This window comes from Bufo gargarizans, unplaced genomic scaffold (genome assembly GCF_014858855.1).
Source record: "Bufo gargarizans isolate SCDJY-AF-19 unplaced genomic scaffold, ASM1485885v1 original_scaffold_2031_pilon, whole genome shotgun sequence".
NCBI lineage: Eukaryota > Metazoa > Chordata > Amphibia > Anura > Bufonidae > Bufo > Bufo gargarizans.
The window spans coordinates 12,366-26,616 of NW_025334610.1; the positions used below are offsets into that span (position 1 = coordinate 12,366).

A 14,251-nucleotide genomic window follows, 5' to 3' on the forward strand; every position below is an offset into this window, starting at 1 on the left:
GAATGACCCTATGTGCACCTTCAATATTATATACCCTTTTAGGGATAGATTTCAAATAGCTCTGATATAGCAGAAACCACTAAATTATGAAATTGCTAAATTGGGAATTGTACTTCAACCCAGAACAAAAAATGTGCTTTGACGGACACTAAATATCTTGCCCAGCAACAACAGTACAGCGGTGGGTAACGAGAGATTTAGAGGGATTTAAATTTGAGGCCTAGTATTTAGGCGCTGGGTCACCGGTATGGATTTAGTGACAGAATTAGACTTGGAAATGCACAGAAGCGTGTGTGTGAAGTTATTCTGAATGACCCTATGTGCACCTTCAATATTATATACCCTTTTAGGGATAGATTTCAAATAGCTCTGATATAGCAGAAACCACTAAATTATGAAATTGCTAAATTGGGAATTGTACTTCAACCCAGAACAAAAAATGTGCTTTGACGGACACTAAATATCTTGCCCAGCAACAACAGTACAGTGGTGGGTAACGAGAGATTTAGAGGGATTTAAATTTGAGGCCTAGTATTTAGGCGCTGGGTCACCGGTATGGATTTAGTGACAGAATTAGACTTGGAAATGCACAGAAGCGTGTGTGTGAAGTTATTCTGAATGACCCTATGTGCACCTTCAATATTATATACCCTTTTAGGGATAGATTTCAAATAGCTCTGATATAGCAGAAACCACTAAATTATGAAATTGCTAAATTGGGAATTGTACTTCAACCCAGAACAAAAAATGTGCTTTGACGGACACTAAATATCTTGCCCAGCAACAACAGTACAGCGGTGGGTAACGAGAGATTTAGAGGGATTTAAATTTGAGGCCTAGTATTTAGGCGCTGGGTGACAGGTATGGGTTTAGTGACAGAATTAGACTTGGAAATACACAGTAGCGGGTGTGTGTGAAGTTATTCTGAATGACCCAATGTGCACCTTCAATATTATATACCCTTTTTGGGATAGATTTCAAATAGCTCTGATATAGCAGGAACCACTAAATTATGAAATTGCTAAATTGGGAATTGTATTTCAACCCAGAACAAGAAATGTGCTTGAACGGACACTAAATAACTCGCCCAGCTACAGCACTAGGGACAGATTTAGCTGGATATAAATTTGAGGCCTAGTATTTAGGCGCTGGGTGACCGGTATGGATTTAGTGACAGAATTAGACTGGGATATGGCCAAAAAATGAACAGACTATTGCTGGTTAAATGCACTTGGTGTGACAGCTTCACCCTGATGTAGGCTTTAGCCAAAAAACAACCACACCATTGAGGGTTAAATGCACTTGGTGACAGGCGCAGCTTGCCCCTGATTTTGTATATGGCCAAAAAATGAACAGACTATTGCTGGTTAAATGCACTTGGTGTGACAGCTTCACCCTGATGTAGGCTTTAGCCAAAAAACAACCACACCATTGAGGGTTAAATGCACTTGGTGACAGGCGCAGCTTGCCCCTGATTTTGTATATGGCCAAAAAATGAACAGACTATTGCTGGTTAAATGCACTTGGTGTGACAGCTTCACCCTGATGTAGGCTTTAGCCAAAAAACAACCACACCATTGAGGGTTAAATGCACTTGGTCGCAGCTTGTGCTGGCGCACCACAAGACACAAAATGGCCGCCGATCACCCCAGAAAAATGAGACTGACAAACGGTCTGTGCAGCCTAAAAACAGTGAGCAATTGAGGATCAGCAGCTCAATGATCCACAGCTGCAGATCGATCAGTTAATCAAGTCCTTTGGAGGAGTTAATCTGCCTAATCTCGCCCTACTGTCGCAGCCGCAACCTCTCCCTACGCTAATCAGAGCAGAGTGACGGGCGGCGCTATGTGACTCCAGCTTAAATAGAGGCTGGGTCACATGGTGCTCTGGCCAATCACAGCCATGCCAATAGTAGGCATGGCTGTGATGGCCTCTTGGGGCAAGTAGTATGACGCTTGTTGATTGGCTGCTTTGCAGCCTTTCAAAAAGCGCCAAGAAAGCGTCACAAAAGCGCCAAGAAAGCGACGAACACCGAACCCGAACCCGGACTTTTACGAAAATGTCCGGGTTCGGGTCCGTGTCACGGACACCCCAAAATTCGGTACGAACCCGAACTATACAGTTCGAGTTCGCTCATCCCTACTTCTGACCATTACACAGATCATCTGTGAATTACCACAAAATTCTATAATTCACCATATTATGATACATTATCTCATATGCCATATAGCCCAATATCCTCGCTGGAGTGAGAAAACCTCAAATAAAGCATGCATATGAAATTGCATCATTTAGACCCTGCGGTTTCATCATTTAGACCCTGCTGCCACCTCCACACTATGTCACCTTGCCACTCTGTGGTCTCATCATATTGATGCCACCTCCACACTATGTCACCTTGCCACTCTTTGGCCTCCTCATGCTGCTTCCACCTCACCACTATGTCATAGGACCACTCAGTGGACTTCTCATGCTGTTACCACCCTTCCCACTTCATGACTGGTCCACTATTTTGCCTTTTGGCCTGGCTGACATCATCATTTATTTTACCCTTCTTCTGATCTGTCAGAAGGAAGGAAAAAGAAACGCACAACAGATCCTGTCGGTGTAGCAACTGTTAGGCCTGTATGGTTCCATCAGAATTGGCTTGTGATTTGGTAGCCAAAAGCAGGAGTGGGTACAAAACACAGAAGAGCTGCTCAGAAGTGGGGGCGGTGGCCGCAGGGCACAGGGAGATGAGCGCTTCCATTGTGCAGGCACTCCTCTCCATAGTCATCTATATTGCCATCCTCTGGACAGCGATACAGATTGCTGTGTTACATGTGCGAACGTGCAGGGGAGGGAGAGGAGTGTCCCTTCCCCTTCCTCTGATAGGCTGCAGGCACATTCGAGGGGGGGCTCTTGTTACTGGCACATTAGGGGGGGGCTCTTGTTACTGGCACATTAGGGGGGCCTCTTGTTACTGGCACATTAGAGGGGGGCCTCTTGTTACTGGCACATTAGGGGGGCCTCTTGTTACTGGCACATTAGGGAGGGCCTCTTGTTACTGGCACATTAGGGGGGCCTATTGTTACTGGCACATTAGGGGGGCCTCTTGTTACTGGCACATTAGGGGGGCCTCTTGTTACTGGCACATTAGGGGGGCCTCTTGTTACTGGCACATTAGGGGGGCCTCTTGTTACTGGCACATTAGGGGGGCCTCTTGTTACTGGCACATGATTTGGGGGGCTCTTGTTACTGGCACATTAGGGGGGGCCCTTGTTACTGGCACATGATTTGGGGGGCTCTTGTTACTGGCACATGATTTGGGGTGCTCTTGTTACTGGCACATGATTGGGGGGGCTCTTGTTACTGGCACATTGGGGGGCTCTTGTTACTGGAACATTAGGGGGGTTTGGAAATGGCACGTGATAGGGGTGCTCTTGTTACTGGCACATGATTGGGAGGGCTCTTGTTACTGGCACATTAGGGGGGCTCTTGTTACTGGCACTTGATGGGGGCTCTTGTTACTGGCACGTGGTGGGGGTGCTCATTTTACTGGCACATGATTGGGGGCACTATAGGGGCATCTACTGAGGCCACAAAAAAGGAGTTTTTTTATGGGGGGCTCTGTACAGTAGCATTTTATACTGGGATACATTATGGTGGGTACTATGGGGACGGGAGAGAGGAGTACTATGGGGTCATCCACGGGGGGCACTAAGAAGGGGTATTTTATACTTGCAAATTATGAGGGACACTGAGGGCATCTACTGGGGCACTATATATGTGACATTTTATACTGGTACATTATGGGGGGCACTAGGAGGAAGGGGGAGAGGAGCACTATGGGGGCATTTACTGTGGGCACTATATAAGGGTATTTTATACTGGCACATTATGGGGGCACTATGGGGACGTTAGCTCAACTGGGGGCATTACAAGGGGGTATTTTTTGCACTGTCTATTATAAGGAGAATTATTTCTACTGGGGGGGCGCATTATGGTGGGCTTTATTACTCCCCCATGGTATAAGCCCCCTAGTAGCAGCACCAGCCTCTCCCTGCTCTGCTATCCCTCTGCCCCTTCTCAAAATCTTATGAAATCTTTCTCATTAGGATAAAACACAACATCAGCTCCGCCGAGCCCCCCAGCCAAGTGTTGAAGTGGTGTCCGAGATCCCCAAGGGCCAAGCCAATTAATTGTAAGTTTTCATGTGAAATATGTTTGTTATACACATATAGCATATACTATGCCACACAATATACAGTATACTGCTACACTGTGTAGTCTTGTGGCGGCGGACAGAAAATAATCTGGAAGTGCCCCACCCGAGACCAGGCTCTGCATCCGCCACTGAGCAATACTGATGGATTAATGACCAAATACTGACCGAGTGAAGGCGGGTGCTCCACAGACAGGATTTTGGGGGATATTGTTCTGACAGATCAGAGGAAGGGCAAAATAATCAGTGACATCAACACAAACTTATTGCTGACACCCTCTCCACTCTGTTAGGGAAGCTCTACTTGTATAAGCGTTTAATAGAACAGGTTCTGTAGAAATCTATGTGAAATCAGCTGACGATGGTGTAAAAGAAGTGTGCTTCTTCTTGACGCTAACATTGACCTGTAAGGCTGAGTTCATACTTGAGTTATTTGGTCAGTTTTGGCCCCATGAGTGCCCAAATAAGGCTACTTTCACACTGGCGTTTTGGCTTTCCATTTGTGAGATCCATTTAGGGCTCTCAAAAGTGGTCCAAAACGGATCAGTTTTGCCCCAATGTATTCTGAATGGAAAAGGATCCGCTCAGAATGCATCAGTTTGCCTCCGTTCCGTCTCCATTCTGCTTTGGAGGTGGCCACCAAAACGCTGCTTGCAGCGTTTTGGTGTCCATCTGACGAAACTGAGCCAAACAGATCTGTCCTCCATTGACTTTAAATGGTGTTCAAGACGGATCCGTCTTGGCTATGTTAAAGATAATACAAATGGATCCGTTCTGAACGGATGCATGCGGTTGTATCTTCTGTGCAGATTAATGACGGATCTACACCAAACGCGAGTGTGAAAGTAGCCTCAGTAAAGTGTGCAGTGATTCTAAGAGCGACACCTGTCATCTGCATGTCATACTGACTCACAGTATTATTTCACTACCATAGCAGACTCTCTATGTGTGTTACTGCAAGGCACAGTGTTCTACACCACTATAAAGGCTCTCTGCAGCCCGGAAATAGCTGTTTTTTTTACGTGATTTGCCGAAATAAATCCAGATCAAACCATATTTTTTCAGAAAATTCAGCGATCCAGCTGAATCTAATTTTTGAAATTCGCTCATCTCTAGTGACGAGAAAACAATGACAGAATTACTTTGATGTGCAAAACCTTTATGAAGTTATTCTCTGCTAAAGTGACACAGGTCAGATTTCCAAAATCTGGCTTGGTCATTGAGGGGTTAAATTCGTTTTCTTTACCTGTACATTTTGGATAGCTCAATGCTTGTTCGGAACATATTCCAGTTGGTCGACCACGATATTCAAATCCATTCTTACATTTATACTGGATTACTTCACCTTCGGCATAGAATACTTCATTATCATGCACTTCATCTAATTCCAAGTTGTTTTCATCCAGATCATCTTGAACTATACGACATGTACCTATGAAATCAAATAATACATTTGATGGTGTCCACATGATAATGTCCAAATAAGAATCATTGCAATGTGTAAAACAGATTTGCATTACATTGAAGCTCTCCCTATAATTGACCAGGGCTTATACATTTATCTAATATATAAAGCTGAGTGTATGTGAGTGTGTGTGTGTGTGTGTGTATGTATGTATGTCCCCTAAAGGAATCTGCACCATCGCATTTACAATCACGAAATTTGGCACACAGGTACATCAGGTGTCTGGGAAGGTTTCACCTTCTAGGACATACCATTCCTGAGATATTCCCAAAAAATCATTAGTCAATAGAAGTCTGGTCACATGACCCTTATCAGCCAATAGAAGCTCCCAGGCCATTAGCCTCCACATACACAGTTTTACTCCAGGTTTCCATAACAACCCAGCCATTTTTCTTCACTGCTGTAGGAGAGCTTTAAAGGAAATCTGTCACCGGGATAATGGCTATTGAAATAAAGCCATGGCCTAATTGCACTTAGTACCTTTTTTTAAGATGTGCCTTTGTTCCAGCAATAGATGTTTTTATCCTCTGAAAATCCAGTTTATTTGGTATGCAAATGAGTCAGTAAGGTGCCTAGAGAGGTGTCACTGTTGCAGGAAGGAGCCAGGACATGAGCCTGACACAATGTTTCCACCCTCAAAAGATTAACTTAAAACCCCGCCCCCAGGTTCCTCTAAGCCACGCCTCTGATCTGGTTAGGCCATGCCCCTTCCACTCCTCAGCCAACAGGGACTCAAAAAATGAAGGTAAAAATCAATTTCTGCCAGCTGCATAGGTGGGAGGGAGGGTAACTTTCTCCCCGCAGCTCACACTCAGACAGCACAGCGCTGCCGTCTTAGAATGAGCTGTTCAAAAGGACATGGCCCCCAATCCGGTTAGGCCACGCCCCCTCAACTCCTCAGCCAACAGGGATTGAAAAATGAAGTTAACAATCAACTTCTAGGTCCCACTAAACCATGCCCCGATTTGGTTAGGCCATGCCCCAATCTGGTTAGGCCATGCCCCATCCCACTCCTCAGCTGACTGGGATTGAAAAAATGAAGTTAAAAATCCACTTCTATCAGCTGCAGGGGTGGGAGGGATGGTAACTTTTTTCCTGCAGCTCACAGTGAGTGAGTTGTTCAAAAAGACATCCTTGTGTCCATCCAGGCCCTGTGCCAGACGGAGGACAGGGAGTCTGAATGCCCTACTGTCTGGCCTAAACCTGGACCTCTGGCCACCCTATGGGCAGGCTGCTGTGGAGGTCACAGTTAAGGGGATAGTCTGCTATGGAGGTCAGTGTTAAGGGGCAGATTGCTGTAAAGGCCACTGTTAAGAGGGCAGACCACATGGCGGACGTGGGGTGGGAGGACTTGTGGTGCCTTAAGCACCCAGATGTTAGGGCCTACTCGTGCCAGTCAGCGAGTCATCATTCCTTGTCCCGCATTGACCATGTCTTTGGTAGCTCCACAGTAGGTTCACTCTATCAGGTGGAGTATGGTGCTAGAGGGGTATCAGACCATAGCCCTATCCTGTTGTCCCTACTAATGTCCGCTAGGGGTGTGGGCCGTTCCATGAGGGTGCACCCCTTCTGGCTTACACTGTTTCTGCCCTCAGACCGTATCCAGACCAATTATCTATGTTTTTGTCTGACCGTGCCGCTTATACAGATAGGTCAATAGTATGGGAGACGTTGAAGGCCTATCTGAGGGCGTGTCTGAGATCGTCTATTTTGTTTATTAAATGGAATTCTGCCAAACAAGAAAAAGACTTGGCTGAGGAATGCACTGAGAAGGAGAGGCAGTATGTTGCGGACCCGGACCCAACATCTCAGAATAGGGAGGAGTGGCTACAAGTTGGGAGGCGTTACCTTACGTTGTTACAGGAAAAGGCTCAGTGCAAAATGTTTTTCACTAAACAATCTTTTTTTGAATTGGGCAATCAATCTAGTAAGTTGCTATCGTTCACCAGAATCAAGCGTCTCCTGCTATTCTGCGTATTAGAGATGGGGAGGGCACTATAGTTGTGGAACCAGAGGCTATTGCTCAGCGCTTCCGGGAATTCTATCAAGATCTGTATGAGGCTCGTGCTGATTATACTACAGAGTTGGTTAGTACTTAACTGCAGGAGTTAGATTTCCCCAAGCTTTCGCAGGAGCTAGCTCATTCTTTCGGAACGAGAGATAGTAGACACCATCAAATCCTTAGTGAGTGGGAAATCCCCTGTCCCAGATGGGCTACCATTAGAAATATACTCTAGATATGCTGATCAGTTAGTAAGTCCCTTATTGCAGATGTACCATGACTCCTTCTCAAAGGGTGTCCTACTGCCTTTATTGTATGAGGCTACTGTTGTGATACTGCTCAAACCAGGCAAGGATCCGACTGAGTGTGGATCATATAGACCCATATCACTATTATTATATTTTTTTAAATTAGTCTTTATTTCAATTTCATAGAAAAAACATCCAAAAGAAAACACGTTAGTCTAACAATAGATAAAAGTCAATATTAAGAATTGGTGGTTACAATTTATCTTTATTTTATACCCTCCCACGACCCATAGGGAGAGGGGGGGGGACGTGAAAGGAAGAGGAGAAAAAAAAAACTAAACAAAAAAAAAACCACACACGCATCCAGCCCTAGAGTAACCAGTTTTTCCATACTTGGTCAAAATTTTGTGATTTTTTAGTATGACTCTCCATCGCACGTTCTTCTTTAATTAAGTTATCTATTGCTTTTCTCCACTGTCCCACTGTCGGTGAATCTGCCTTTATCAATTTCCTAAGTATAAGAAGTCTGGCTTGGAATAGTACTTTATTCAAAACCAGTCGTATTTTTTTTATTTAACTTCAAATGTTCAGTTGCCCCTTGAATACAAATTACTGGATCACTGGGCAACTGAACATTCAAAAGCAAAAACACGGTTTCTACTATTTCTGTCCAATATCTAAGGAGTTTGGGGCATCTCCAGAAACAGTGTATCAAATCGGCTTTCTCCTCCCAACATTTTGGACACTTATCTGAAGCTCTCACACCCATTCTTTTCAACATCCATGGAGATCGGTGTAATCTATGCACTATGAAAAATTGTGAGATCTTGTGTGAACCCCTATCCGAAATCATTGCATAGTTTTTAAGGGCATCTCTCCATTTCTCTTCCGTAAAAGATTCTAGGTCTTTCTCCCATTTTTTCACGGCAAGCATTGTAATCCTTTTTCTCTTTCCCTCCATCAAAATCCCGTATCTCCTTGCGGTTGTTCCTCCTCCTTCCCCTCCTCTGGTAAATTTGTTCAGCATGTCTGATTTTTCCCTTCTATACCTATCATCCTGCTCCACTGTCCGCAACGCATTCCTAAGCTGAAAGTATTTATACATGTCTCTATGGGGGATCCCAAATTCCACTACCATTGTATTAAAGTCCTTCAGCTTATCTTCCTCAAAAATCAGATCTAAATATTTCATTCCTTTTTTCCCAGTCTATATAAGCCCTAATCATTTCCAGTTCCTTTAAATTAAGATTTTTCCAAATCGGTGTATAATGCAAAAACCCTTTAATCTCCAATATCTTCTTAATTTCCCCCCATACGTATTCTACTAGGTTTAGTGTCCTGTTACCAATATTTTTTTTCCCCAAAAAACCTGACTCCAACACCTCTAAGTGATTCCACTCCTCTTTCCATCCCCATCTGTTTATTTCTTGCCTACCCACCAAACTATCTAAACTTCCCTTTATATTCCCATATTGTGTTATTAGATAGTAAAAAAAGAAATTAGGAACCGCTAGTCCTCCCTCCCGCACTGGAAGCTGAAGGACTTCCTTCTTTATCCGAGGGATAGCTCCCTTCCAGATGAAATCCCCCATTAGGCTATCAAGTAGCTTAAAAATGTTCTGCGATATTCTCACTGGAGCATTTTGCAAAACATAAAGTATCTTTGGGAGAAAGACCATTTTAATATTTTTGGAAGTAGTTTTTAGTTTGTTTTTAGTTTTAGCTATTTTAGGGGGATATCTGTGTGTGCAGGTGACTATTACTGTGCATAATTATTAGGCAACTTAACAAAAAACAAATATATACCCATTTCAATTATTTATTTTTACCAGTGAAACCAATATAACATCTCAACATTCACAAATATACATTTCTGACATTCAAAAACAAAACAAAAACAAATCAGTGACCAATATAGCCACCTTTCTTTGCAAGGACACTCAAAAGCCTGCCATCCATGGATTCTGTCAGTGTTTTGATCTGTTCACCATCAACATTGCGTGCAGCAGCAACCACAGCCTCCCAGACACTGTTCAGAGAGGTGTACTGTTTTCTCTCCTTGTAAATCTCACATTTGATGATGGACCACAGGTTCTCAATGGGGTTCAGATCAGGTGAATAAGGAGGCCATGTCATTAGATTTTCTTCTTTTATACCCTTTCTTACCAGCCACGCTGTGGAGTACTTGGACGCGTGTGATGGAGCATTGTCCTGCATGAAAATCATGTTTTTCTTGAAGGATGCAGACTTTTTCCTGTACCACTGCTTGAAGAAGGTGTCTTCCAGAAACTGGCAGTAGGACTGGGAGTTGAGCTTGACTCCATCCTCAACCCGAAAAGGCCCCACAAGCTCATCTTTGATGATACCAGCACAAACCAGTACTCCACCTCCACCTTGCTGGCGTCTGAGTCGGACTGGAGCTCTCTGCCCTTTACCAATCCAGCCACGGGCCCATCCATCTGGCCCATCAAGACTCACTCTCATTTCATCAGTCCATAAAACCTTAGAAAAATCAGTCTTGATATATTTCTTGGCCCAGTCTTGACGTTTCAGCTTGTGTGTCTTGTTCAGTGGTGGTCATCTTTCAGCCTTTCTTACCTTGGCCATGTCTCTGAGTATTGCACACCTCGTTGCAGCTCTGAAATATGGCCAAACTGGTGGCAAGTGGCATCTTGGCAGCTGCACGCTTGACTTTTCTCAGTTCATGGGCAGTTATTTTGCGCCTTGGTTTTTCCACACGCTTCTTGCGACCCTGTTGACTATTTTGAATTTAACGCTTGATTGTTCGATGATCACGCTTCAGAAGCTTTGCCATTTTAAGAGTGCTGCATCCCTCTGCAAGATATCTCACTATTTTTGACTTTTCTGAGCCTGTCAAGTCCTTCTTTTGACCCATTTTGCCAAAGGAAAGGAAGTTGCCTAATAATTATGCACACCTGATATAGGGTGTTGATGTCATTAGACCACACCCCTTCTCATTACAGAGATGCACATCACCTAATATGCTTAATTGGTAGTAGGCTTTCGAGCCTATACAGCTTGGAGTAAGACAACATGCATAAAGAGGATGATGTGGTCAAAATACTCATTTGCCTAATAATTCTGCACTCCCTGTATATTTCCAGAGATTTGTATACCGAGGTATTTAAAATTTTCGCGTTTTTTGAGAACGTGCACCCGTGAATCTCCCTGTAATTGTCCATCTCCTAAAAATAACATATGTAATTTCCCCCAATAGATTTTTAGACCAGAAAAAAAAAAAAAAAACTATTATTTCTATCACTCTATTAAACTGATCCCCAGTGTTGTGCAAAAAAAGTAAAATATCATCCGCATACATTAACCGTTTTTTCTCTCCACCCACATATTGAAAACCTTTAATCTCCCTGTCATTTCTTATTATGCTTGCCAAAGGTTCAATTGCGATAGCAAATAACAGTGGGGAGAGAGGGCATCCCTGCCTTGTGCTGTGGTATAGGGCAAACGGCAGAGACAAGCTCCCATCCACAACCACTCTAGCCCTTGGGTTAAGATATATTAACTGGATCCACCCTATAAATCCCTCCCCTATACCAACCCTCCTTAATACTGCCCATAGATACTCCCATTCAATACAGTCAAATGCCTTTTGGGCATCCAATGAAAGTATCGCTTTCTCCCCTGCATCTAATCTATTGGCTTCGATGTTAAGGAACAACCTTCTTATATTTGAATATATTGTTCTACTCGGTATAAAACCTGTCTGATCTTTATTTATTACTACTTTAATAACCTTTGACAGCCTATCAGCTAAGACCAAAATTTTAACATCCGTATTCAAAAGGGATATTGGCCTATATGACCCGGGATCCATTTGTTCTTTTCCCTTTTTTGGAATTAATGTAATAATTCCCTCTTTCATGGAGTTCGGTAGATCGCCTAGTTTTCGAGCCTCATCCAGTGTTATTTTTAACTCTGGTACTAAAACCTGAGAGAAAGTTTTATATATTTCAAAAGGGAGCCCATCACCACCTGGTGTTTGTGTTTTTTCGACTTTAACCTTCCCCAGAGCTAAATTTATTTATGCCACCGATATTTATTTTTCCAAGTATTCTTTTTGGACCTGGGATATCCTACTAAAAGCAATCTTGTCTAGGTAAAAATCTAACTCTTGTTTTGAATATTGTACCCTAGACTTATAAAGCTCTAGGAAATACTCCAATAACACTTTTTTGATGCCTTCCAGTGTACTGAATAATTTGCCCGTTTTGTCTTTAATTGCACCGATTTGAGATTTTGCCAACCTTTTCACCCTCCGAAGCTAACCGGATCCCTTGAAAAAGCAATTCTTTCCTACTTTTTTCTAGTTGGTATATTTTTAACTTTTCCTGTTCTTCCTCCCAGACTCTCTTATTGAAATCAGTGGGGTATCTTATACATGCCATTCCTGCTTCTTGTAATTTTTTTTTCCAATGCCTTCCCGTTCTCTCTGGTACTTTTTTTTCCAGTAATTTACCTTTTTAAACAACACTCCTCTCAAAAATGCCTTACACTTGTCCCAAACCATGAGTCTATTGGCAGAACCGTTATTTACCATAAAAAAGAATTTTAACTCCTCAATTATACTCTCTTTATCTGAGATCAGTAATAGCCAATGAGAATTGAATTTGAACAACGGCAAGATGTTATTTTTATTCAAATCTAGTTCAATTACCATTGCATTATGATCTGACAAAGCCATGGGTATATACTTTGTCCTAATCCTGTTTTGGGACATTAAATTTTTATTTCCAAAAATCATATCTATTCTTGACCAAGTTTGGTGTGTTTTTGAATAACAAGAGTACATGGTTTCATCAGGGTTCTGAACCCGCCAAACATCTACCCAATTAAATTCATGGGCTAGTTTACATAAATCTACATGTTGTGCTCCTCCCCCTCTGCCAGACGTCCTATCCCTGAGTGGATCCATAATCGCATTATAATCGCCTACCGCAATCAATATACATTCCTGTTTGTTCAACATAAATCTGTACAATTGATACAAAACATCTGGCTTATAAAGTGGTGGAATATATATATTGGCAATTACAGTTTTAATCCCTTCTACGTAACAATGTAAAAAGAGGCCATAGTCATCGGTCTCACATGCCACAGCTTCAAATTTAATCTTATTGTGTATCAAAATTGAGACCCCTCTAAAATAGGTAGTATATACAGAGTGATATCCCACCACCATCCATCTCCTCTCCAACCACCTTAATGATTCCTTATCCAAATGTGTCTCCTGGAGACAGATGATGGCTGGCAGAAACCTCTTCATCCACTCAAGGATAGCGTATCTTTTAACCCTCTCTCGGAGCCCTCTCACATTCAATGAAAGGATCCTAACCATCTAGCAGGGGGGGAGGAAAAGAAAAAAAAAATACACGTCCCCCCCTCCCGCATCCCATGTATACCCCCCCGTCTAAATAGTCCCCCCTTCTGCTAACCAGCAGTCTGGGCAACTCCATAACTTAGCATAGAGACTCCTATCACCTCCACCTCCCCCAGCCTCAAAGGCCCTCCCGATCCGCCCATTCGCTAACTTCCTCCGGAATCTGGAAAAAAATTCCTACCTTTATATTCCACCCTTAATTTTGCCGGAAAGAGCAAACTATACTTTAGACCTGCCTCCCTTAGTCTTTTTTTAACAGTTATAAATTCTCTTCTTTGTGCGTTAGTACTGAATAAATAATCTGAGAAAAGTTTAATCTTTACACCCTGTATGTGGTATTTTTCTGAAGTTCTAGCATCAGATAGTATTCCATCGCGGTCCTTAGTTAATAAACATTTCGCCAATATCGGTCTAGGGTAATCCCCTGGGATCCTATTTTTTGTGGGGACCCTGTGTGCTCTTTCAATAGAGAAAAAGGGGGAGAGAGTACCCTCTTTACTATTTTCCCTTATCCATTTCTCCATAAATTCAGTACAGTTATCTCCCTCCGCTCGCTGTGGGATCCCCACACATCTTATATTGGATCTTCTTGATCTATCCTCCTGATCTACCAGTTTTTGTTCCATCTTACCATTTATCTGTTTTAAAAATACCACCTCCTTCTCTAACTTCTGCACAGATTGCGCTAGGGTGGGAATCCTTTTCTCCATCTCATACAAACGCTGCCTTACTTTCTCCATCTCACCTCGTATAACCATAACATCCGTTTGCACTGCCCCGAGCTGTGTTACCAAGTTACCCATTAGATTTTCCATACGTGAAACCGTGCAAAGTATGTCCTGCACCATTCTTACGTCTATTTCTGTGTATGTCACTGGGGTTCCCCTCTCCCCCTCTCCCCCTTCGGTTAACGTTT

At 43.0% G+C, this 14,251-nt stretch overlaps 1 protein-coding gene across 1 annotated transcript in view; it reads right to left on the reverse strand.

Moving 5' to 3' along the window:
• Nucleotides 1–5,450: 5,450 nt before the first annotated feature.
• LOC122923877 (coagulation factor XIII B chain-like) overlaps nucleotides 5,451–14,251 on the reverse strand; it is a gene marked incomplete at its 3' end in the record, with an annotated part of 82,426 nt that continues 73,625 nt past the window's right edge. The window contains exon 5 of the mRNA XM_044274727.1: nucleotides 5,451–5,636. Coding sequence (XP_044130662.1) covers nucleotides 5,451–5,636 — 186 coding nt within the window. The remainder of the gene's footprint in view (nucleotides 5,637–14,251) is intronic.